Below are 26098 nucleotides of genomic sequence, written 5' to 3'. Positions count from 1 at the left end.
CTCTCTCTCTCTCTCTCTCTCTCTCTCTCTTTCTCTCTTTCTCTCTTTCTCTCTTTCTTTAAGTTATCTGCCACATTTATTCTAAGGTGGTATTCCAATTCCTAGGTATACATCTGTGAACAAAGCAGACAAGGCCCCTGTCCTCAGGAAGTCTATACTTAAATGGAAAGAGATTGATAGAGATTAAATACTGTATGTTAGTTGGTGACCAGGGCAATGAAGAAAAATGAAGAGTAAGAGAGATAGTGCATGGTAGCATCCATGAAAATGGTGTGCTTAATGTGTTTAGGGAACAGGAAAAAAGCCACAGTGGACAGGGGAGGTTAGAGCACATAAGACTGTCATTCTTTTTTTTTTTTTTTTTCTTTTTTCTTAGAGAGATTTTTACTACAGAGCATGTGCACTTGCTGGAGAGACAGAGAGAAAGAGAGAAATCAACCCCCAAGGGGGGATGGCCATGCCACAATCCCTTGTCCTCCATTCTCCTCTCAGGATCTTGGGCGCACACACACCTGGCGTGAGTTTTAATTCACCAGGTCCAATACTCGAACCACAGTTCACTATGTAGGAGTCCAGCAATGTTACCATTGTACCATTTGCTGGTCTCAAGACTTTGTTATTCTTAGTAGAACTTTGGCTTCTGGACTGAACAACATGGGGATACATTAAAGGATCTTTAGGAGGAGAGTGACGTGATTTGATGTACACAGAATAGGGCCACCCTGAATTTATATGGAGAATAGATTCTAGGAAGCAGGAATAGGAAGCAGAGAGGCCAGTAGGAGTCAATTTTAATCATCTAGGCTAGAGATGATATTGGCTCAAACCAGAGTGAGAAGTGGTCAGATTTTAGATGTGTTCTGAATGCAGAGCTCACAGAATGTAATGACTAATTAGATGTGGGATTTGAGACAAAGAATGGTTACAAAGAATATAAAGTTTAGGGTCTGAGCAAGTAGAAGAATGAATGGAGTTGTATTCATTAATATTGGTAGTACTGTAGGAAGGTAAGATTTGGGATGATGGTGGAAAATGATGGTAGAGTTTATTTAAATATGTTAAGTTTAAGTGTTAAGTTTAAAATGCCTAAACATCCTAGTGTGTGGAATAAGTAGATATTAGACTACATGATCTGTAACACAGAGAAAGGTCTGGGCTGGAGAGAGATGTTTGCAAATCCTTAGCTTACCAACACAAGGAGGTTAAGTGAGTGACAGAACTAATAAAAGGTGGGGCTCCAATGCCCAGACCTGTTTGTTCATATCTGTGGGTTATGCTTGGAAATGTGTTCTGTGGTCTAGATGTGTTCTGCTAGATGTTCCAAATCCACAAGACAGAGTTGGGGTGCACAGATATATGGTTTTAAAAAGTTTTCCCCATGTTGTTCTAAGTAATTCTGGGATACATATTACCAGGTTGACAACCACTGGTAAAAGCTTTTAGAAAAGGATGTTTTCTTTTTTCTTTGAGTTTATAGAGATTTGGGGATATCCTGCAACTTATAGTACCACAGGAAATATGATGGAATAGGAGGAAAAGTGGGCTTTGGAGTAGTTCCAACCTGAGTCTGAATCTGGTCTTTGCCTCTGAATAACTTATGAAAACTTGAATGGATTGTCTAGCCTGTCTAAGCCTCCTTAATCTCACTTTGTAGATGTATTTTTTCTTTCTGCAGATAGAAAAAATACAGTCAGACCCACAGAGTTGTTATGAAGATTAAGTTAAATTGTTTATGTAAATAAAGCTGGTTTATGGTAGATACCAGTTAAAGACTAATGTCACCTGCCAAATCTAAAACTACCTGGAGGAAGAGAAACTTTCTAGCGTTTTGTTTCATCTTGTTTTGAGGGAATTTTCTTCCCCTTCTTTCTGTTACCTAATGGCCTATGCTTCGAAATCCCTACAAGATGTCAGATAAGCTACCCCTTTTTATTCCACCCACCCTCTTTTGAACTCCAGACTCAACATGTTTAGTGACTTTCTGTACAGTTGTGTGACTATTCTGTTAGGTTTTCTGTTTGCTGAGATGGAAGTGCCTACGGGCTTCATTTCCATAGCGTCCTTTCCTCCTGTGTTCTTTATCTCAAGTTAGTGTCCACACTTCTGAAGTGGGCTGATTAGAAACTATGGTAGTGACTCTCAACTTGCCTGCATATTAAAATCACATAGGGCACTTTAAAAACTGCCAATGTCAATCATGTCAGCACCTCTGGGAACAGGACACAGGCATAAGGGATTTTTTTCCCCCCTGAACTTTTTACTGATCTGTGACATCCAAGAACAGTGCACAAATTATAGTGTGTTGCTCAATGAATACTACTATGTAAAGGTACTTAGTTCAATGAACTAAATATTAAGCAGTGTTCCAGCAGCCCCCTTCCAGATACAAGCTGCCCTGACTTCTGACACCATACACTTTCAGAATTTTACTTAATAGACCCATAGAGCTTGTACTTTCTTGATCTGAGTTCTTTCATTCAACTTTCTTTTTGCTATTGTTGTGTGTAGTTGTGCTTCTTTCATCTTCTTAGCTGTGTAGAATAATCTTATGAGGACATAGTATAGTTTGGGACCAGCAGTTGACGTAATGGCTATGTCGCTGGACTCCCATGTAGTTGACCACGGTTCGATTCCCAGACCTGGTGGCTTAAACTCACGCCTGGTGCGTGTGCATGCATGTCCGAGATCCCGAGAGGAGAAAGGAGGAGAAGGGATTGTGGCGTGGCCATCCCCCCTGGGGGGTGATTTCTCACTTTCTACCTCTCTGTCTCTCTGTCTTTCTGGCGAGCACACACGCCCTATAGCAAAAACCTCTCAAAGAAAAAAAAAAAAGAACATTTGTCAATTTTATCTTTCTCACAGATAAACATGTAGGTGTTTCATTTTCCAGCTATTTTGACTAGCATCTTTTTATACATGTATATTATACTGTGCCCATTTGTGAAGGGGTATGTTCAACTTTAGTAAATACTGCCAGATCATTGTCCAAAATGTTCTACCTATTTGCCCTTCCACCAGCAGCACTTGAGAGCTTCTGGTTGTTCTCTACTCTCTGAACATGTATTTCTGTTTCATGTGCCCTTGCTCGTATTCTCCAGATTCCCAGATGGCCTGTCTTACCTCTGTTCCTTTACACTTCACTTTTTTTTTTTTAAGAGATTTTTGGGCTATTGGGCATGTGCACTTCCTGGAGGACAGAGAGAGAGAGAAAGTAAGAAATCACCCCTTGGGGGATGGCTATACTGCAATCCCTTCTTCTCCATTCTCCTCTCAGGATTTTGGGCACAGGTCGTACACATGCCTGGTGTGAGTTTCAAGCCACTGTGTCCAAGACTCGAATTTCAGTTTGCACTCAGCCATGTGGAAGTCCAGCACCTTAACCACTATACCACCTGCTGGCTCCTACACTTTATTCTTCCAGAGAGCCCAGCTCTAGTATCAACTGTTTCATAGAATTCTTTTTTTTCTTTTTCTTTTTTCTTTTTTGAAGAGGTTTTTGCTATAGGGCGTGTGCGTTTGCCAGACAGACAGGGAGACAGAAAGTGAGAAATCACCCCCCAGTGGGGATGGCCACACCATAGTACCTTCTCCTCCATTTTCCTCTTGGGATCTTGGGCACACACGCACATGTGCCCAGCGTGAGTTTTAAGCCACTGGGTCCGGGACGTGAACCGTGGTCAACTACATGGGAGTCCAGTGACATAGCCATTACGCTAACTGCTGGTCCCCTGTTTCATAGAATTCTTAACTCTCTCTTCTGAGATATGCATATGTGAGAACTATCCCACAACATGTTCTTCCCATGTTCTCCTCTCCCCAGTGAACAGAATCCTTGCTGCTTCTCCCTGGACAGGCTCCATGGGAGTAGGGGGCTGAGAGAATCTCCCTATCATAGACCCTTTACACAGTAGGTACTTAACAAATACTCGTATTGTTCATTTTTATTATAGAGAAATAATTTAAAAACAAATTTTTGGTAATTAACAACTCAGGCAATGCACCTTTAGAATGTTTTGTACAGGGGTTATATAATTATTTTCAGTGTAACCCATTTATTTTAATTAATGTGACTGTTTTTATTTCCTTAGCTAGGGCTCATAATTTAGTTTAAGAACTCTTTTTTGCTGGGGGAGGGGGGACAGTGTGGCAGAATGAGAGTCTAGTTCCTGATTCTGGGAGGATGTGTGATAAGTTTTAGTTTTTCTCACTAAGAACAGTTTCATGACATAATTTAAAGATAATCTGCTTCTAAAGAGCCAGGTTATTAAGGGAAATCTGGAACAAATAAGTGCAGATCAGTGCTCCTGGGTTTCCTGGAGAAGGAGGGCTTTCCCCTCTGCACCTTATAAACTAGAGGCTGGGGAAATGATGAGGCCCAGCAGCCTCGGAACCCTGAACATCCAGGGATGTTGTATAAGGGAAGGGCAGCCGGGCTGCTGCTGCGTGACCTGCTTTCTCAGACCATCCTGTGAGGCCAGAGTGCGCTGTGTGATCGGATTTTATCAGCAGCCTCCAGCTCCATTTAGAGCACAGTGGGAGGTCATGGTGCTTTTGTACAGGGCAATTGTTTTTAAGGATTAGAAAAAATCATATACAGAGTAATTTTATAAAATTAACTTTTAAGTGAAATAATTCAACCCAAGTGGGGAAGAGCAAGGGCAAACTGGAGCCCAGTGGCACCTCTGCATTTCTTTCCCTCTCCAACCTGTGATAGCTTTCAGAAAGTCATGTTTGCTACTTCACTCCACCTCCCAAATCTCTTTTGTTTTATTTTTTTTAAGAGAGAGATTCTTTGCTGTGAGGCATGTGCACTTGCATAGAGACAGAAAGCAAGAAATCATGGCCATGCCACAATCCCTTCTCCTCCATTCTTCTCTCAGGGTTTTGGGCACACATGCACATGTGCCTGGCATGAGTCCTAAGCCACCAGGTCTGGGACTCAAACCACAGTCACCTACGTGGGAGTTCAGTGACATAATCATTATACTATCGTCTGGTCTCTCCACCTCCCAAGTCTTGACCTTATTTTGGACCAACTTGAACTTGGTCCATGAAAACATGCAGAGAAAGAATCCTGGGAAATGTAGTTCCCTGCACAACCATCTGTCAGTGTAGTGCTCTAGCACACACAGTCATGGAAACAAGAACCTAGGGCCAGCTGGTGACACAGTAACAGCAGGCTGCACACGCCAGGCGGGGTCAGTGTGGAGGATGGCAGGTTCAGTTCCCTGGTCAACCTGAACAGGCAGAGTGTGTGCCTTGATCATGGCTGGCTGCCGGGGTTTGGAGCCTGAGATCCCAATGAAGGTACTTGTGTTTCTCTCTTTTTGTCATTTTCACTCTCACAAGAGAATAAATTTAAAAAAAAGAAAAAGGAGAGCCTGGAAGGGAGGAGTATACCTGGTGCCAGCTCTGTTGGTTACTCTTTTTGCTGCTTATCATTGATTCGTGATAACAGCCTTTCGAACAAGATCGTTTTCAGGGTACATAGCTAGTAAGATTTACAGCCTGGGGTTTTCCCTGTGTTGGTGTAAGCTCAAAGCTAATGTTTACTCTGGTGCACTTTGCTGCTGTCTGTACTGCCTTCTGCTGCATTTCTGCAATTTGTTTTCTTGTTTGTTTGCCTGGTTTAGGAAATAAAAATTCTGAAAGCTAATACTTGTCAGAAGCATTGCGTTTTCAACATCCCCAAAGACTTACCACAGGAGATAAGCAGCCTTAGCAGGGACTGTAGTGACTCCGGTTGGCACGGCTTTTAGGTCAGAGGAAAATAACTCAGGCAGGGCTGGCCGAGCTAGTGGTTAGCTCTCAGCAGAGCTTGGTCTTCTTACAGCTGCTTCTAGATTTAGAAGGCTCATCAGGGGTGCTGTGGATTATGCTTTAGAGTTGGGAAATGATTAAGATAGAGCCTTGGCTGCCCTCATTTGTCTTCCTTCGTAGACAGCATGAATGTTGATGCTGAAAAGGGAACTGCTCTTTTAGCAGAGGACAAAGCAGTGAGAGTCCCTTTTGGGAACAAGTCAGCCTTTTATGGGTATCCTGATTTCAATTTCTGCTATTTCAGCTCACCTGATAAATTTTTTCCTAGAAGCCACCTAAGCCCTTTTCTTTTTTCTTTTGTTGTGTTGTTAAAGCTTTTTTTAAAAAATCTCTTTTTTAAAGAGAGAAAGAGAGAGAGAGAGAGACAGAGACAGAAAGCTAGCACCCCAACAGCCTGCCCCCACCTTCAGTCAGCCGCAGATCATGGGCATGCGTGTGCCCAGTATACTGGGGGAGGACTCCAGACATGAATCCACAAACCTTCCCATGTAGGTCAGCCTTGCAAACCAGGACATTTTACCTCTGTACCACTCTGGCCTCCCAAACCTTTTCCTTTGATGGCATTTTTCCCTGTTAATAACTTTTCTCTTCTTGGTCAATTATATCAGTCTTTATATCAGTGAATTTATTTTTCCATAAAACTTTTTGATTGAAAGACTAGAGCATTGCTGAGATTGATGAGACACTGAGTACTATTTATTAGGTCTTATTTTTACTGTATTTATTTATTTATTTATCAAGAGACTTTTGCTATAGGGCGTGTGTGCTTGCCAGAGAGACAGAAAGTGAGAAATCATTCCCCAGGGGAATGACCATGCTGCAATCCCTTCTCCTTCATTTTCCTCTCAGGATCTTGGAAACATGTGCACACACGCCTGGCTTGAGTTTTAAGCCACTGGGTCTGGGACTCGAACCATAGTCAACTACATAGGAGTCCAGTGATGTAGCAATTATGCCATCTGCTGGTCCCTATTAGGTCTTACTTTAAACATCCTTTTCCCCTGGGGGAAAAAAAAGTGGGAAATATTTTAAATTTAATGTTTTTGTTTTGTTTCAGATTTTTTTTTTTTAAAGTAGTTTCCCTGGAGTTGCATTTTTCCCTCCCTTCGTTTTTCTTTCTTGGATGCAACACTTACAAGACTCTTTTGGTTGTTTCTTTCTTTCATTTTTACTTCTAGTCTTAAAATAGCATACTTAATGTCATTCTAGTTTGGTTTTCTACTCTTAGGTGTTTTCTGTTTGGCTCCCAATTTGAAAGATTGGAACTGATCTTTTCTTTATCTTTTCATTCCACATGGCTACCCTCTCTTAATTTCCCAGTATGTTTACAGCACACTTGTCATTAGATTGTATTTACATCTTTTTTTTTTTTTGAGAGAGGTTTTTAGCTATAGCGTGCGTGTGCTCGCCAGACAGAGAGAGACACAGAGATAGAAAGCGAGAAATCACCCCCCAGGGGGGATGATCATGCTGCAATCCCTTCTCCTCCATTCTCCTCTCGGGATCCTGGTCATGCACGCACACACGCCCGGCGTGAGTTTTAAGCCACTGGGTCCAGGACATGAACTGCGGTCGACTACGTGGGGGTCCAGCGACATAGCTATTACGCTAACTGCTGGTTCCCTGTATTTACATCTTTTGCCATTGTAAACTTTATACAAATCTGACATATGTAGAACTTTGTTTCCTTTCTTATACAGCTTTCTGTTTTTTTGTTAATCTTTGCCTTATTTTTAATTTTATTAATTTTCGATGAACCTTTCATGAGTTCTTTCTCAAACCCTCTGCTACAGATGTGAATTTCGTCCCAATACATTAAAACATGTAGGTGTTCATTATCTTTGAGACAGATGAAACTGCGTTCTGGATTGATTGCTCTCTTAGTTTAGGTTCCTGCAGAAGCAAACCATGAGGCAGGGATTTGAGCACAGGTATTGACTTGGGACATGATTCTAGGAAACTTAGATGAGTAGGCAAGAAGAAAAAGCCAGTAAAAGGTGCATTAGACAGCAGGGTTCAGAGGCAGGCAGCTGTCCATCCTACTAGGGAACTTAGGGAGACATTCGACTTCAGAATTAGCATGGAGCATGGGAGTACACAGCTTCTTCATAGCTGCATGTGTCTGGTTATGTGTGGTGTCTGCGGTAGCTGCCCTTGATGCCTGATGCACAAGGACCATCTCAGGATCTCCGTTTGCCATCATTTTAGGGATTCTTTTTTGCCCACTTCCTTATCTTGGATCCCTATTTTCTATATTTCATACCTGCTTCTTTCCTTGATTTGTACCTTCATGATATTAATAATATAGTGTGTCTCTCATTAGCTTGGGAAGAAAAATAATGAGACCTCCTTTGTGTGTTTGAAAATGTCATTATTCTCCCTTTATACTTCACTGATAATTTGAATACAGACTTGGAGATTATTTTCTATAAGAAATTTGGAGTAATCATTCTGTAATTTTCTGAGAAAATTTCTCACATGCATGCTTTTCTCCTGTTCATTGCGATTCTTGCTACTTCATTCATATGTAACCTAGTTTCTCCTCTCTCAAAGTTTTAGGAATGTCACTTTGTCCTCAGGGCTCTGAAATTTCATATTGATCATCCTTGGTGTGGACATTTTTATCCATTGTACTAGGCCTTCAGTGAACCATTTCATCCTGGGAATGTATGTTTGTTAGTTCTAGAAAATTTTCTTTAACTTACAAAAAAATCCTTTTTTCCTCTTCTATTTGTATGTTCATTTATATTCTGAACTTCCATTATTCAGCTGCTAGACCTCCTAGACAGATTAAAATTTTATGTTTTTCCTATTTTCCATCTCTTTTAAAAATTCTACTTTTTAGGAGATTCGATTCAGCTTTATCATCTGTGGTTCTGTTGATTTTTAAATTTGTTTATTTATTAATTTTTTTTTCTTTCGGAGAAGTTTTTGCTATAGGGTGCATGTGCTTGCCAGACAGACAGAGAGAGACAGAGAGACAGAAAGCGAGAAATCACCCATGGGGGGTGGGGGGGATGGCCATGCTGCAAACCCTTCTCCTCCCTTCTCCTCTTGGGATCTTGGGTGCGCACGCACGCCTGGCATGAGTTTTAAGCCACCAGGTCCAGGACTCAAACCGCGGTTGACTACATGGGAGTCCAGCGACAGCCATTATGCTAACTGCTGGTCCCAATTTTTTAATTTTTAAATTTCAATTCATATTTTAATTTTAATTATATTTTAATTTCTAAGACTCTTTTGTTTCTTTATTTCATACCTAAAGTGTCTTAGACACCGAGAAGAGTAATGACTTGTCCTACTTCTCATTTTTTGTTTTCTATAATTACCTTTCTTGTTTTTGTTTCAATCTCACGCATGTTAGAAGCTTTCTTCAAATTGTGGTGACAGTAACTGTCCCTTTGTACTAGATGTAAGATAGTAAAACTGTGCAAGGGTGAATGTGGCTTATTAACTCTTATGGCTCCATTCTAGGGTGATCAGCCTGGGGTTGTAGAATACTGGGTCATCGGAAACCATGACACATTTTGATTAGAAAAACAGAAAAAAAAGGCATGACTCTTCTGACAGCCTACTAGTATCGGATGCTCTAGCTGTGTCTTTAACTTTCTTTTCTAGAATGGATTGTATTCTCCAGTAACAAATCTTCCAGTCTTCTACCTCCAGGGCACAGACTTGTCTGCCTGTTCTCTCGGAGACATTTGAAGTAGTTAGGCTAGCAATTCTTTGAGTTTATGTAATATATGGAATCTCACCCTCAAAAGGCTAACATGTTTTCTTTAAAAAAAAAAAAAAAGCCCAATCAATTATCAAACCCTATTTTTCAAAAAAAGAAACACATTCATTTAGTTATTTTTCCTATTATATTAAAAAGGCCCTCAATCACATGAGCCAAAGCATGGGAGAATAGTCTGCTTTATTAGAACCACTACCAAGGGTTTGTCTTTCCTTGATACTCTACCCACTCATTTTTCCATCTTCAGCAGGTATGTCAAACATCTACTCTGAACTTTGAATTGTCAAAAGACTGAAGTACAGGTTTAGTTTAAAGATTTAATAGGCTTTTATTTGTAAATCTAGAACTAGGTAGCTTATCATTCTACAAAGTAATAATAGAATGAATGGTTCCTCTGGACAGACAGAAAAGTTGGCTTTTGTAAGATAGGAATAAGGAACAAAACAATAGAAAAAACTTGGTTAACATCAGATTACTTTCTTGTAAGAGCTGTAGGGACGGGAAACTTAATTGTTACACTGACTCAGGTTGGGTTGGCCCTTTCTGATTGGTTGCTGTGAGTCTCTTGTTTTTAAGAATTTACCTGCTCCTTTGAAGTTTTAGTTTGATTGCAGCTTAGCATGAGTGACTCCTTTTGGTTTGATCTGATCTACTGGTGCCTAGTGCAGGATCTCAGTCCTTAACACTGTGCCTCTCCTTTCATAAAATTTGCTTAACAATGCTAATCCTTGCTGTGATACACAGATCAACATACCAGGATCACCTTCTCATAGGCTAGGGGAGAGATTGCTATCAGGAGTCTGTTTGGACAGTAAACCAAGTGGGGGCAGCCTGAACTAGGATAGTAATGATGGCAAAGCTGGTGGTATACTCAGAAAGAGTCAAGTTAGGGAAAAAAAAATACTTTGAAGGAGTTAGGTCCCTTTGTAAGAGAAACCTCTAAGAGCATATACAACACAGTGAAGCAACACAGGCGAAAACTGTAGCATAGTAATTTGACTGGATGACTCTAAGTTTCTTAAAGTATCATTTTAGAATATCTTTTTTGTTTTTGGAGAGGTTTTTGCTATAGGGCATGTGTGCTTGCCAGAGGAACAGAAAGCAAGAAATCACCCCCGAGGAGGGATGGCCACACTGCAATCCTTTCTCCTCTTTTCTCCTCTCAAGATCTTGGGCACACATGCAGATGCTCCTGGTGTGAGTTTAAGCCACCTGGTCTGGGAATCAAACCACGTCAACTGCATGGGAGTCCAGTGACATAGCCATTATGCCAACTGCTAGTCCCAAGAATATCATTTTAAAGCAATTCATATTAAAAATGGTTAACTTAGAAGTCTGATGATAGTTTTCAAGAATACAGAAGTTTTGGGACCAGCAGATAGCATAATGGCTATGTCGCTGAACTCCCATGTAGTTGATCGCAGTTCGAGTCGTGGACCCAGTGGCTTAAACTCACGCTGGGCACATGTGAGTGTGTGTGCGCCCAAGATCCCGAGAGGAGAATGGAGGAGAAGAGATTGCGGTGTGGCCATCCCCCTTGGGGGATGATTTCTTGCTTTCTGTCTCTCTGTCTCTCTCTGTCTTTCTGGCAAGCACACGCACCCTATAGCTAAAACCTCTCAAAAAAAAATACAGAAGTTTTTACACCCCGAATTTTTAATAAACATTTGACAAGTTTGTATAGTGGTTAAGATCCTAGACTCCCACATGACTTACTGTGGTGGGAGTTCTGACCTGGTGGCTTGAAAGTCATACCAGGTGCATGTGCATATGTGCCCAAAATCCCAAGAGGAGAATGGAGGAGAAGGGATTGTGGTATGGCCACCTCTCTGGGGAGTGATTTTCACTTTACGTCTTCAGCAGTTACAGATACCCTATAGCAAAAACCTTAAAAATAAAAAAAATACTTTTAAAAAGTCTCTTTAAATTTGTGAATTATTTTTTTTAAGATCATTTGAAGAAATAAGTAAATGAATAGGGTAAGGTTTTCTTATTATGAAAATATAGAATGTATCCAATATATGTTTAATTAGTTAGTGAAAGAATAAAGCTATTCATAATTGAATGAATTCACAATTGTGAATGAGGAAGTCAACCACAATGTATTAAACTATTTAAATTTACTAGAGACAGCTCTTAACAGAACCAAAACAGAAGCACAAATCACTAGCCAAATTTCATAAAAGAAATATATCTTCAGAATGTAAAATGGTCAAAACAGGATTTGAAGGGATTAACCAGCACATGTGGTTTCATTAATGTTTCTTTGATTTCCATTTATCTGTTTTCTTCTGTTCATTCCATACTTTCTATTGTCTGGTGTTTATTTTCTTTTTTTGAGGCATTTTAGTTTATTTGTGTTGTTACTACTTCTCTGTGTTCCCTTAGTACCCTGTACATATTACTTTACAACATTTAACCCCACTGTCTTTCTGTTTATGTGACTCCTCACTCCACCATGAGCTCCTTGAAGACAGAGACCATGTTTTTCCTGGATCTCAGAAATGGCAAACTGCAGGAAAAGCCCTTCAGATATACTCTAATGACATTGTTCTTTCAGAAATGATTGAGGCATTTTCAGTTTTTGAAATTTAACATGGGATGCACTGTTGTATGAGAAAGTAAATACAAGGTAAACTTTGTGTTTTTCCAGTTGGCACCAGGCTTTGCATGTACTGTTAGCCTGACTAACTGCTACATACTCTATGGTTCTAAGCTTTAAAATAGGTCCTTCCAGGAACGCTTCTTTGCAATGCTTTACCCCAGCAACCTAATACAGTGCCATGTATTTGTGACCTGTTGCAATCTCCCATTATGGCTCTTATTATATGCACTTATTTGCTTTCAAAGTAGACTCTACCCTTGGTTCATTATAAACTGCGGAGCACAGAGACCTTACTTGTCTTGCTCATGGTAATATCTGTGAAGTAGAGTTGGAGGGGTCTGTCCTCTTTGGAAAACTCTTCACATCTCCAGTCTATGCCTTTAAGGCCTACATTTTATATAAAAACCTATTTGAAATATATGTTCAAGGTTAAATGAATGCGAAAAATACCAGTATCTGTGATTCTGTCGGGGATTTCTGTGCACATGGGATTGTGAACACAGCCCTAGATTAATGTATAATGCCAACTCTCACACAGAACCTGAGGAACCCTTGTATCCTCACGCTGATTAAATCATAGACTTTAGCAATTTGTTAAAACTGTTTCTCCTGTTAAAACTGGAAATGCTTTCTTAGCACCTTCTTGCATAAAAATAAAATCAAAAAAGAAATTACAATGCCTTTGAGGAACAAAACCTAATTTTCAGATGTAGATATGTGCTAGAGATGTGATTGTCTTTTTGATGAACATATTATTTTTGTTCTTCATGGGTCTGTTTACTGTCAGAATCTAAACTGAGAAGTAATTTCAAAAACAGTTCTATTTTATACACTGCATAAGCAAAACATGGCATAAGGCCCACACTGTAAGAATGTACCATTGATTTCTTACTTTAGCCCTTAGACTTCTAGAATTAAAATATAAAACTAGAATAAAATAGAGGTTGTCACATAAGCCAGATGTTTCTAAAATGTTCTCTGTGGAACCACCCAGGTCCACAAAGTCACCACTGAGGTCACCACAGTGAAGATGACCGGGGAATGGGCACACCAGGATGGAAAAGGCGTAGAGAAATAGGATATAAATATGCAGAGACATGCACCAGCCCCCATATGCTGTAAGTGAGGACACTGGAGCATGGAAAGTTAAGTTTTCAGTAGCTGAGCTGCATTATGGGCTAGTTTGAAGCCCGATTCTCCAGCCAGCCCTGTTTCCACTCTATCACATTGCTGCCTTTGAATGCCTATTCCCTTTTTACCTTTAGCTTCCAGAGCTAAGCTCAGCATGATCAACACGATGTCAAAGATCCGTGGCCAGGAGAAAGGGCCAGGCTACCCTCAAGCAGAGGCGCTGCTCGCAGAGGCCATGCTCAAGTTTGGAAGGGAGCTTGGCGATGATTGCAATTTCGGTAAGGAGTCCTTTCTCACTGTGTCATTCTTCTGGTGTCCAGGGTTCTAGAGCCAGTAAGAAACTCTGTAGGAAGTCGGTCAAGCCATTTTATATTTTGATTCTCACTTTTAGATCTTGTATACATGGGCCATAAATTTGTTTTCAGAATTGTTTCATTGTTTTTAAGGTGATTTATCTTGGGAGTTTTATCTATCCATCCATCCATCCATCTAACTATCTATGTCTAATAAAACCCTAGTCTCTATAGCAGCTGTAGTTTACTTATCCAGCTGCCTGGGCACTTTGTGTTGGGAGCGCCTGGCAGTCACTGAACACCAAGTCAGAGTGAGCAGTTGCAGTTGGCATGACTCAACACCCTGTCACCTGGGCTATCTCTGAGCTCTTTGCTCTTTTGTATATGGCACCTAGTTTCACGGGCCCAGGGAAGACATGGTTTATTCCTTTATTACCCCTCTCCTTTGACTTTTAGCCACCATACCAAACACTTCTGATTTTATTTCTTCATGATGCAAGGTCTCAGCAAATGATGGTCCTCCCTAATTTAACCCTGCTTTCTACTTCCAGTATTTGCTTCTACTGAATGCTTTGGCTTTAAACTTGCCCCATACTAGGGAAAGCTTTTACTTATAGGAAAGAGTAGATAGCTTCTCAAATTGATTTGTAAAGGAAAAGCAAAATATCACATTCTTGATAATAAAGAATACTACTCCCAGGTAGAGGTGTGTGTCAAGTCAGTTGCCTAGAAAGAACAGTCATGAGTGCAAAAGGCACCGCTCTCTGAGGGCACGATGTATTCTCTCGTCTGTGTTGTCTTCAGAAGATAGGTAGTAGTCCCTGGGTTTTCATCTGCAAATTGCAAATGCATTTCATCTTTAACGTTTCATGTGAAAGAGCTTCATTTTTCCCTTCCAGGCCCAGCACTTGGTGAGGTTGGGGAGGCCATGAGGGAACTTTCAGAGGTGAAAGACTCTTTGGACATGGAGGTAAAGCAGAACTTTATTGACCCTCTTCAGAATCTTCATGACAAAGACCTACGGGAAATTCAGGTACATGCACCCAGGCAGTTGAAACTGTACCAGTGCAGATGTCTGTTTTCTTAGAAAACATTTTTTGTTTGTTTGTTTACTGTGCCCATTGTCAGTGCTGGGCATGTGGATTGCAAAACAACTGAGCAAGACAAATAGAGAGAACCAGAAATATGGTGGCCTACTATTATAACTATGCCACCCATGAGTATCACATTGGGCTTCTCCATGTTCAGTTTCACATTGAATAACTTTTTTTAAACCTCCCTTCCCCAGAGGATAATATCTTTTCTGCAAGAATACATAATTTCATTAATTAGAATGGTTTGCTAGGCTGTTTTCATTTCCTAAAATGCAAGTGGTTATGAACATATGAACATATGTTTTTATGTTTCATAATGGTTGTTAGGACTGAGGAAGAATATCCAACTATCCTCTTTCTAAGACATGTAGAACTGTTGAACTGTTTCTAATAAATTAAGTTCAGCTGGCTTTGTCTCTAATTGGGTAAATAGTGTTTGTTTTGTTTATTCATTCAACAAATATTTGAGTCTAAAAAGGACTGTTGTAACTGAAAATGAGGTCTCCCATTTCTCCTTATTCCAGCTTAAATCTCCTTCAGCTCTGCTACTTGTTCAGGATCACACAATTGTACAATAAGTGACTCACTCTAAATCCAAAATAGATTTCTGATTTCCATGCTCAGTCTTAACAGCTGAGTGTAAGTTTAGATGTTTGCAAAGGATATTTTTTCCAAAAGAGCAAATATCTAGTTTGGATCAGGGCGTAGATTGGGGTCAGGGGCTGCGGCAGGAGGGAAAGTTGTTCTTCCTCTTTTCTTTTTCATTTCGTCACCACTCCCAGCTCTGTTTTCATGTCTTTCCCTTCCACTTCATACACATCTAGGAACAAGAGAAAAAAGTTTTTTTCATTTATTAGTAGAAGAAGACTACAACTATCAGAAAAAAAATACTCTTTAGTTTTGGAAACTTACTTTTCTACTTGGTCACTAGATATGTAGGGAAGAGACTTGGAGCCATTTATTGGAGACAGTACAAGGAGGGATTGAAGTTTATTGTGGAGCGTTAGATGAAAGCTTTTCTGAAGTCACCTCCAAGTTGGGTTTTGTGATTGAGTTTACTTGTCAAATGGGAGGCTTAAGTTAAATCAGTGGCTCTCTGAAAACTGTCTTAGCCAACTGGGACAATCTGTTCAGATACAGATTCCTAAGCCTGAGCCCTGCATATTCTAATTCATATGATCAGGAATGAAAAAAAAAAGTATACACACACACACACACACACATTTTTTTAAAGAGATTTTTATATGAGTGTTTGCGAGAGAGAGAGAGAGAGAGAGAGCAAGATATCGCCTCTCCCCCGTGGGGGGTTGGCCAGGCCTCAATCCCTCCTCTTCCATTATCCTCTCAGGATTTTGGGTGTGCATGCACTCATGCCCAGTGTACATTTCAACCCACCAGATGTGGGATTAGAACTGGTCAGCCATATGGGAATCCAGTGATGTAACCATTATGCCATCTGCTGGTCCTAGAATCTATATTTTTAATGAGCAACTTAGGTAATCCTAACAAGCTAGATAGTTCCATTCTTTCTCAATCTATTTCAAGGAAAGGGCTTTTTCTCTTGTCCTCTCAATAGTCACCATTTCTTTTGAAGGTGAAACTTGTAGGCCCTGTGATATGTCCTTTTGGTGTGTATAGCCATGCACATGCATTTCCTACTTCTGTCATGGGATGAAAAAGCATAGAGCAGCTTATTTTGGCCTAGTAAGGGCAGAAGATAAAGGGCAGTGATATTTCTCACAGCTTTTTCTTTTTTTCCCTTGTTCTTATTTTTTCCCCCTATATGGCATGTGCACTTAGAGAGAGAGAGAGAAGTAGAGTGAGAAATCACCCCCTTTCTCTGGGAGGGATGGCCATAACACAATCCTTTCTCCTGTTTCTGCCTCGGATTTTGGGCATGCATTCACATTCACCCATCATAATTTTCAAGCCACTGGGTCCAAGACTTGAACTGCAGTCAGCCTTGTAGGAGTCTAGCACCTTAACCACCACACCACCTGCTTGCTCCTATTCTTAATTATATTTTAAAATTGTTTCTCCATATTTAGCCTTTGGAACTTTGCCTATGATGCATGTTTTTTCTTTCTCTGGTAACACAGTGAAGTGAGCTGCAAACAGGCTTTTTTCAGAACTCCTTCCAAAGTGTATTCCCGCCCTTCACTTTTTCAGCATCATCTAAAGAAGTTGGAGGGTCGACGCCTGGACTTCGATTATAAAAAAAAACGACAAGGCAAGATTCCAGATGAAGAACTTCGTCAGGCTCTGGAGAAATTCGATGAGTCTAAGGAAATTGCTGAGTCAAGCATGTTCAATCTCTTGGAGATGGATGTAAGTGATTTTTAATTTAATCTTATCACTGAAGCCCAAGATTAATGCATTAAAGGGTATGCCATCAAAAGTGTTGATATCTGATTACAGTATGCAATGAGAACTTCAGTAGATGGTTATTTCTTTTAAATAACTTTACATGATAAAGTAGACTGAAAAATGGTAAAGGTTTTTCTGCATTCCTATAGTTTGATTTAACCAGATTTACGTTTATTAATGAATCTCAAAGCATTATCAATAGTGAGAAGATAAAGAATGTTTCTCTTGATTCATGTATAAATCTAATAGCTTGTAATATTTTGTTGAAATATAGGGCAGGTTGACTTCAGATTATAAAAGAGTATCATCTAACATATATGTAGAATCAAGTGCCCAACATAGATTAAGATGGTCTGAATTTTGAAGTAAAGTCATTTTATTTGAGAAAGGTATTTTTATTGAGAATGGTAGTACCTACGCTAGTGCCTCGCATAGGTGTACTACATTTGGGTCATAGATGATATAGTTTAAAAATTGTTTTCACATTTCCAGAGTACTAAATTATTATTCATGGCTTTAAACAATACATTCTTTTGAATTCTTTTAGCTTCAAAGCCATGGTTACAGTCCTTCCTTCTGACTGTGCTAAGACCTGTTAAACCAGCTTTCCGGTCCTTGTTCATCTCCTCCTCTGCACCCCATCAGTTTCTGATCACCTTCTGCCAAAAGGTTTACAGAAACTTTTGTGCTTACCACTTGCATTAGTCATAGTTCTTCAGAGAGACAAACCCAATAAAATATAGATACATGAGAGGGTATTTATTAGGACAGTGGGCTCATTGCAATTACAGAGGCTGAGATCTTCTGTGATAGGCCATCTCCAAACTTCGGGTCCAGGAAAACCAGTAACGTGGCTCAGTCCAAGTCCAAAGGCCTGAAGACCTCAGGACCTGAAGGTGTAGCTCTCAGTCTGAGACTGGAGGCCTGAGAATTCAGATGCAGTGGAGGAGGGGTATATTGGGGGGAAGGGTATACTCGTACAAGTCTTGGAGTCTAAAACGAGATCCTGAGGTCCAAGGTCAGGAGAAGAGCATCCTAGCACCAGAAGAAAGAGAAAAAACAGGGGAGAGAGAGAATGCATGGAAATTTGCTTTTCCTGTGCCTTTTTACTCTAATTGCACCATCAGCCACCTGGATGGTGCCTTTCTATACTGGGTAAGGGAGAATCTTCCTTACTCAGTCTGCTCATCCAAATGAACAACCTATAAACCTTTTATAAACAACCTCATGGATATAGCCACAGGTATACATTACCAGCTGAGTGTCACATTTAACTGTCTAACTCCTGACTGGGCAGGAGAGGCATGTTTAACATATCCAGACTTTGCCACCATCCCGAGACAGTGCAGGTTTGTTTAAGTTAAATAACTCATGTCCACCTAACTACTCAAGAAGAAGCTGGTGGGCACAATGGACAACCTGAATCATAGTTTTTCTTCCCTATACCCAGGAACCCATCCCACCCCCAGACTCATGGGACAGCATTGCCCCTGTTGATTTGGAGGCTACTCCTCAGCTACATCACAGCATGGGGCACAAAATGAAGAATTACTAAGGATGCTTAGGATATTAGAGCTGGAATGAACTGAAGATGTCACTTGATCCAACCCCTTTTTCTTTTTTTTTTTTTTTTTTTTGAGAGGTTTTTTTTTTTTTTTTGCTATAGGGTGTGTGTGCTCGCCAGACAGACAGAGAGAGACAGAGAGACAGAAAGTGAGAAATCACCTCCCAGAGGGGATGGCCACACCGCAATCCCTTCTCCTCCATTCTCCTCTGGGGATCTTGGGTATGCATGCACACGTGCCCGGCATTAGTTTTAAGCCACCGGGTCCGGGACATGAACCGCGGTCGACTACATGGGAGTCCAGAGACATAACCATTACGCTAATTGTTGGTCCCGCAACCCCTTTTCATTATAGATGAGGCTCAGAGAGGACCAGGGATTTTCAGTCATGTCATGCTGCCATTCATGATGCCTTATGTGAGAAATCAGTACTCATATTTTTATTGAGAGTACTAGTATTAATTTAGCATAAAAAATATAGGGAGCCAAAGGTCCTTTAGTCAACACATTTTTTTTCCTATAGGAAATCCATAAATGAAGCCAGATCCTAATCACAAGGTTGTAGCTAAGCATGGGACTGTTTAATGAGGGATGTGTGAGCTTCATGGGAATTCAAGTGCCTGTCCACCTCATAGTACTGATATGCATGGTTCCAAGCATAAGGATGCTTTCTTAGCCTTAATCAGCTTGGAGTCTGCAGAACTCTATGTCTTAGCTTGTTTTCATCATCAAGCATTGGGCTGTATGTTTGAGGACACTCTGCTGTATGTACAGAGTAGTAACAGCTGCTAAAGACAGTAACCTCATAACTAAAGTATGATTTTTCCCACTGATCTGCAGATTGAACAGGTGAGCCAACTTTCTGCCCTTGTGCAAGCCCAGCTGGAATATCACAAGCAGGCAGTTCAGATACTGCAGCAAGTCACTGTCAGACTGGAAGAAAGGTATTTTACAGTTCCCTGCATTTCACATTTGCATTATTTTTTTCCATAAAATTATATATGAAGAATGGAAATAACAGAATACATCTGGAGACAAACTTCTGCAGAACTCCTGCTGTTGCTACACAGGCATCTCGTGGATTGTTCATTTTGATTTTATGTTCTCTAGTGCTTTCTTTTACTTTGTTCCATGGAACCTAATCTTCTGTTAATGTAATGCTGATACTTGGATTGTGTATTGCCTACAGAGATGGGACACCGGGATGCTACCGATAGTACATGTGGTTTGCTGAGCAAATAATCTGTGTGGGTACTGAATGTATATTACCATTAATCTTAGGACAGCCCTGTTAACTGAGTTTGGTTTTTCTTTTTAAGCTTTTACTATACAGTATGTGCACTGCCAAATCAGCCATGTGACATCTAGTCTCCCTAACCTCTATGCCACCTGCTGGCCCTCTTTTCTTTCTTTCTTTTCTTTTTTTTGGACAGTATCTCACTATTTTGCCATTCTCCTGCCTCAGCCTCTTAGTTGGGACTGCAGTCTTTTATTTTTTTTTCTTCGATAGGGTCTCTGACTTTCTCTCATAGGCCAGCCTCAAGTTCATGATCCTCCTGCCGCAGCCTGCCAAGTGCTGGGACTGTGGCTGTATGCAGCCATATTCCCTTTCTTTTTTTTTTCTTTTTTTGTAGAGGATTTTGCCGTAGGGCGTGTGCACTCGCCAGACAGACAGAGAGAGACAGAGAGACAGAAAGTGAGAAATCACCCCCCAGGGGGGATGGCCATGCCACATTCCCTTCTCCTCCATTCTCCTCTTGGGATCTTGGGCACGCACGCACACGTGGCTGGCGTGAGTTTTAAGCCACCGGGTCTGGGACGCAAACCACGGTCAACTACATGGGAGTCCAGCGACATAGCCATTACGCTAACTGCTGGTCCCCCATATTCCCTTTCTTTAGGTTTTGGGATCGAACCTGGGCCCCTTTGTGGTCCCAGCCAACAGATCACAGCCTAACAGCACATACCATTGCAGCTGGGCCAGGCATACCTTATTTGCAAGCCTGTATCTTTTCATACCTTGGGTTTTTCTAAAGTTAGCAAAGACCTCCAGCATCAGAGAGAGCTGCTTTCAAAAGTCTATTCCTCCTCCTTCAGTACCTCACAGTGGGCTGTAGTAGTTTTCTGTGCGAATGGGTCTCTCTGGAGATGTGGGCACAGCTGTATGCAGTGGCCCTGCAGTACTAATATGTTGTTGGTCAGATTAAGCTGGGTGATTTTGCTTAATCTGACACTCATACCTCAGTGGATCAGGTCAGCAGCCTTTATTCCAGATCAGAACTGATTGATGACTAAATGCATAACAAAGACACAAGGTAGAGTCTTACCCTGCACCTGTTTCCATTTTTCTAGTTATCTTCTCAGTATCTTCTTTTATTAGTGCTTTGATTATGAATCTCCTTGTGGAAATGTGTGTAACACTGCAGCCTCTAGAAAGTTTTATGACCATATACTTCAAAATATCGCTAAAGAAATATGTGTCATGATACCTGTTAAACAAGAAAGGGCCACGTTTCTTCTTTCCCTTGGGAATATGTTCAAAATACTATTTATAATCTCCATCCCATACTCTTTCTACCCTTGCAGATCTGTTGTATACTTTGCTTTTGACTACCTGAAATGGGAAAATACTTAGAATATTTAGAAGTGTAGAATGCACTTACTGGCCGTATCTTTTCGCTTCCCTCCTGTCTGTCCTTCTTCCATTCCCCCTCCCTGTATCTCAGACTGCTCACTTTTCTCAGAGCACACAACATTCCTTTCTTCAAACCTTCTCTTGGTTCTCTGTGGAATAACTCCCTTTCCCCTGTTCCTCTCGAAACCACTCCTGCATATCTGGTAACTCTTTCTTTGACCCTTCTCCAGCTTCCCATGGTGAGGCTGATCCTCCCTCCCCTTATCCTTCCCTTCAGTCCCTGTTGTTCCTGTGGCACTTTGTAGATAGCTTTAAAGCAGCACTAGGGGTCCTTTATGGTAATCATTTGTTAATGTTCTGACTCCACTACAGACTAAGATGCTGAGAGCATCTTACTCATCTTTTGTTCCTGGCAGCTAGCACAGTACAGATCTGAATAAGTGAGGGTGGAAGTAAGGGACTGACAGAATAAAAACAGGATTTGACTGTAGAGACATGACCAAAAGCACAGACATATACACACGAGGAAACAAAGGTCCTCGTCAGATTTCCCTCACTATATTGTGGTAGATTGGTGGGTGAACTGAGCATTTCCTTGACCAACCTACCTACCTATCTTCCTTCCTGCTCTCCTTCCTTCCATTGCCCATTTTATTTCTTTTATAAGAAAGAGTATGACAACATGTGCACAGGAGAGAGAGGAGACACCCCCGGCAGAATCTCATCACCTGGCTCTCCCCTTCCTCCAGCCTCTGCTCAGTCAGGATCTTGGGTGTGCACACCCAGTGAGTTTCAGCTCAGTTTGGAATTTGTACCTGTGTTGGCCAGGATGTGGCTTCCAGCACCACCGCAGATCAGTGTGTGCCATTGCCTGTGCCAGCGAGGGTAGGCCCATTTTCTTGATTTTGTTGCTTTTTAAAAACTCTTAATTAATGGGGCCGGCAGGTGGTGTGGTGGTTAAGGGCACTGGACTCCCACATGGCCAACTGTGGTTCAAGTCCCAGACCTGGTAACTTGCTTTCTAAACACTGTCCCTCTCTCTTTCTCTCTCACTCTGTCCCTCTCTGATAAAATTAAGTAAATAAAGTTAAATTTAAAAAAAATAATTATTTAAAAAAAATCCTCTTAATTAACTAGATAATCTTTCCCCGCCCCTTTCTTTTCAATGCAGAATAAGACAAGCTTCATCTCAGCCTAGAAGGGAGTATCAGCCTAAACCACGAATGAGCCTAGAGTTTCCGACTGGAGACAGCACTCAACCCAATGGCGGTCTCTCCCACACGGGCACTCCCAAGCCTACAGGTAAGGAGGTTAGATCGCAGATTTCATTACAGACCTACAAGGTGGTCTATTGACACTCTTCCAGAAATTCCAGGAGTGATCTAGTCTGGCTGCCTAAGAAATATACAAAGAATATATACAAGAAGCATACAAGAATATACTTCTTATGGGATGGTTTATCAGGTAAAAACTCTTAAAGGAGTCCTTTTTTTCTATTTTTTTCCTTCTCTACAAAACTTTCTATGTCCTCATTTCTCTCTCTCAGTTATCAGCACACACTAACCTACTAACAAACTCCTGTGATTTTGACCCTTCTTTGGGGTCATAAATCATCCTAAGTTGGTGCTGGAGTGCCCTCTTTTTCCTGCCCTTCCCCTTTGGTGCCTTCCCGCCCCAGCAGTGTGTGCCCACATATAGCATTCAGACAGCAGCAGGTCCGGGAACGTGCTGAGCTGGATTTCCTGAGTCACAGGAACCATATGGCTGAATGTATTTGCAGATGAGTATATTTCGAATCTCAACACCTGCTTCACTTTCTTTCCCACATACCCATCTCCAGCCAGTCCACTGTTCTGTGGTCCAAGGTTTCTGTAATAACAGCAAAGTCTTATTTGTCTCAGGAATAATGATGTGGACCTTGTAACACATGTCTCTGTGGTCATGATTGTTCTTTACCCCTAGTGCACATTAGACAAAAGCTATGCTTGAGGCACTTTCAGCCTTATCACTTGCGTAGTTAAAGAAGTGGGAACTATCTTTACTAGATGCAGATTTTCTCTTGTCTTCCCGGTATCCACAGTGTTTGTGCTACAGTAGAAAACTTTTTATAAGATGCTCTTAGGAGACAATGAAGAAAAAAAAGTGTGGTCTGAGCGACAGGTGGCGCTGTGTGTCCTTTGTGCTCACTTCCACTGCTCAGAGTCCCTAGCGGGTGGTGGAAACCACTACAGCTCTCTGAAGTTAGCTGGCTGATGGGACTAGTCATATGAATTCCAAATAACTGCTTCTCCCTGCCTAGAAACCAGCCATCTATGTCACTTTCACTTGGAGACTCATTAATTTGTTTTTTTTTCTCTAAATAAAAAAATAAATCACATTATTTCTCTTCCAAGTCACTGAGATGATATGGGAATTATATATACTTGTCTGAGTTTGTGTGTGTGCATGTGTGCATACACAATATTTTAATATTTTTGGTCATGTAAAACATATGCTTCTTAAGATATGATTCCATTCTTTATTATTTTAATCAATAGAGTCCATTATTTTGACATGCCATAGCTCCAATGCACTGCTCATGTTAATAAATGAAGCAACTCACTATTATAAATTATATGACTTTTTTACATAATCTTATTTAATAGCTACAATAGTAATGTACAGGATATTCTGTTGTTCAAATCTTGAACAAAGAAACAAAGTGACTGCTGAATGCCTTGTGCAAGTCATGAAAAATAAGAACTTGAGCTCAGTGTTTTATATTGTTTTGTTTTCATTACATTTCAACAGTTTCCCAGAGGTTTGAGTTACTCTTTTAAGAGTGAGAACTGAGCTATTATTTTGAGATTGCAAAACACTGTCCATGTAATAATTGTACTATTTCGAATGTGCAGAGATTGTAATATGCTAACAAGAAAGAATTCTGGCCATGCTCTGTTATTAACGTAGATCTTATTATAAATGCCCACTCTGGGTATTTATCAGGAAAGCAGATCTTAATGAACTCTGTTGTACATATCACAGGAATAGATGTGACCGTTTTTCATACTGGGAAACAAACAAAAATAAATAAATAAACAGGACTAGCTGACAACTTCAGAGATCTGAGAAAGCCTTGGAGGCTGGAGGAGGGCAAGATGCCCATGCAGAGGATATCCATGCTTGAGGCACTTTCAGCCTTATCATTTGCTTGGTTAAAGAAGTGGAAGTAGCAAGAGGAAGCTCCAGCAGGAAGAGAAAAGAAGGGGGGGCGGCCAGCCAAGTGGGTGCAGCGGGCAGTGGACGCTGCGAGTTAAACGCCCCTTGTCCTTTTGTGTTCTTCTTTCCTTTTCTTCCTCTCAGGTGCCCCCATGGATCAGCCCTGCTGCCGAGCTCTGTACGACTTTGAACCTGAAAATGAAGGGGAGTTGGGTTTTAAAGAGGGTGATATCATCACACTCACTAACCAAATTGATGAGAACTGGTATGAGGGAATGCTTCATGGCCAGTCAGGCTTCTTCCCCATCAATTATGTAGAGATTCTGGTTGCCCTGCCCCATTAGGGTGTTATGCTGGCTGGCTCAGCCTCCTCTTGGCCCAGATAGTTAAGTTTAACCACTGCTTTGGTAATGCTGCTTACAAACACATCCCAAGTGCAGGCTGCAGTGGTCAAGTCATCAAGCCCCACCAAGTACCTTTGGTTGACTTATGCGCTCCCACACCAGTCATGGTGATGGTTGGTATCTTCTTAGTCTGGTGGGCATGGCATGTGCTTTTTAAACACCATCGGAGACCAGGCGGTAGTCACAGAACTGCTGTTTAAACAGTTCTCAGGAGGCAGTGGTTTCTTAGAATATGACCATGAGCCACGTAACAGAAAAACCATCCTACCGAAGATATTGTCTATCACCTGGGGCCATCTCCAAGTCTCTGTTCTCCATGCAAAGAGGAGAAAGTTCTTGCTTTCACATTGTCCTTTCCCGATTATATGAGTCACTGAACTGTCAGAAAGTCTCCCTCACCAGCAAATTGTCTTCTGGTTTGAATGAGTTAGTCTCTTGATGCTATCGATAGGAAAGTGTTACTTGTGAGTTCAAACATTCTCTGAAAACCATCCTCCTCCTTCCCCCACCCCTCATATATATCTATTTCAAGGTACAGGTAGTTTTCTTTCCTCTTTGCTCTTAAAGCTGGAGTGGAGACTCCCATTTTTTTCTAAGTAAGACAGCAGTCAGTATATGGTGGGAGGGGCTGAGAAGAAGAAATTCTCCATTATGAAAAGTTGGGACAAGATTTGGTTTCCAAGCTTAAATTTCTTGCTACACAGAAACCGTGTATGTATTTAGGCCATGTCTGAAGATGACAAGCAAGGAGGAACAAATTCCTTCACTTTAGTTTTATTAATGAATTATATGTTTCATGAGTCCATTTGGCACAGACACAGGGAGAAAAACACCAGTAATCATTTTCCCACTAATTCATAAACCCAGAAACAGTAAATGTCTTTCCTTTCCACCTTTACCTTGTGTTCTTTGAGCATCATTTGTGCATATTCTGCCCTCAATGAGGACCAAATAAAGATGATTTTTGTGCTTAGCAGTTTAAGATGTGTGGCTGCATATGCAAAACTCTTTCCAATTCAGTTGGTACTTTTGCTTTCATCCCTTCTACCCCATCTTCATTTTGTGTGTATAGTGCTGTGCGTAAACTTACCAGTGTTTTGTTTTGTTTTGTTTTTCCCCCCTTTTTTTGTATCAGTCATGAAAGTCCTGTTAGGTACCCAGAGTTCTATTTATCTAGCTGTACAGACTCTATCAGAGGTTTAATGTGCTGCTTCCGACGTGCCACCTGCGGTAGTGGATTATGTGGAGTGA

The 26098-nt window shown here is 40.9% G+C and overlaps 1 protein-coding gene across 1 annotated transcript in view; it reads left to right on the top strand.

Annotated features, from left to right (window-relative positions):
- Nucleotides 1-25823, top strand: part of SH3GL2 (SH3 domain containing GRB2 like 2, endophilin A1) — a 165962-nt gene extending 140139 nt beyond the window's left edge. The window contains exons 4-9 of the mRNA XM_006171178.2: nucleotides 13427-13570; nucleotides 14485-14618; nucleotides 16849-17007; nucleotides 19451-19554; nucleotides 22417-22547; nucleotides 24588-25823. Of these exons, the coding sequence (XP_006171240.2) occupies nucleotides 13427-13570; nucleotides 14485-14618; nucleotides 16849-17007; nucleotides 19451-19554; nucleotides 22417-22547; nucleotides 24588-24787 (872 nt within the window). The 3' untranslated portion in view covers nucleotides 24788-25823. The remainder of the gene's footprint in view (nucleotides 1-13426; nucleotides 13571-14484; nucleotides 14619-16848; nucleotides 17008-19450; nucleotides 19555-22416; nucleotides 22548-24587) is intronic.
- Nucleotides 25824-26098: the final 275 nt, after the last annotated feature.

This window comes from Tupaia chinensis, unplaced genomic scaffold (assembly GCF_000334495.1).
Source record: "Tupaia chinensis unplaced genomic scaffold, TupChi_1.0 Scaffold149424_1, whole genome shotgun sequence".
Classification (NCBI taxonomy): domain Eukaryota; kingdom Metazoa; phylum Chordata; class Mammalia; order Scandentia; family Tupaiidae; genus Tupaia; species Tupaia belangeri.
The sequence above is the reverse complement of the archived record's forward strand: the minus strand, read 5'-3'. Positions and strand labels throughout refer to the sequence as shown.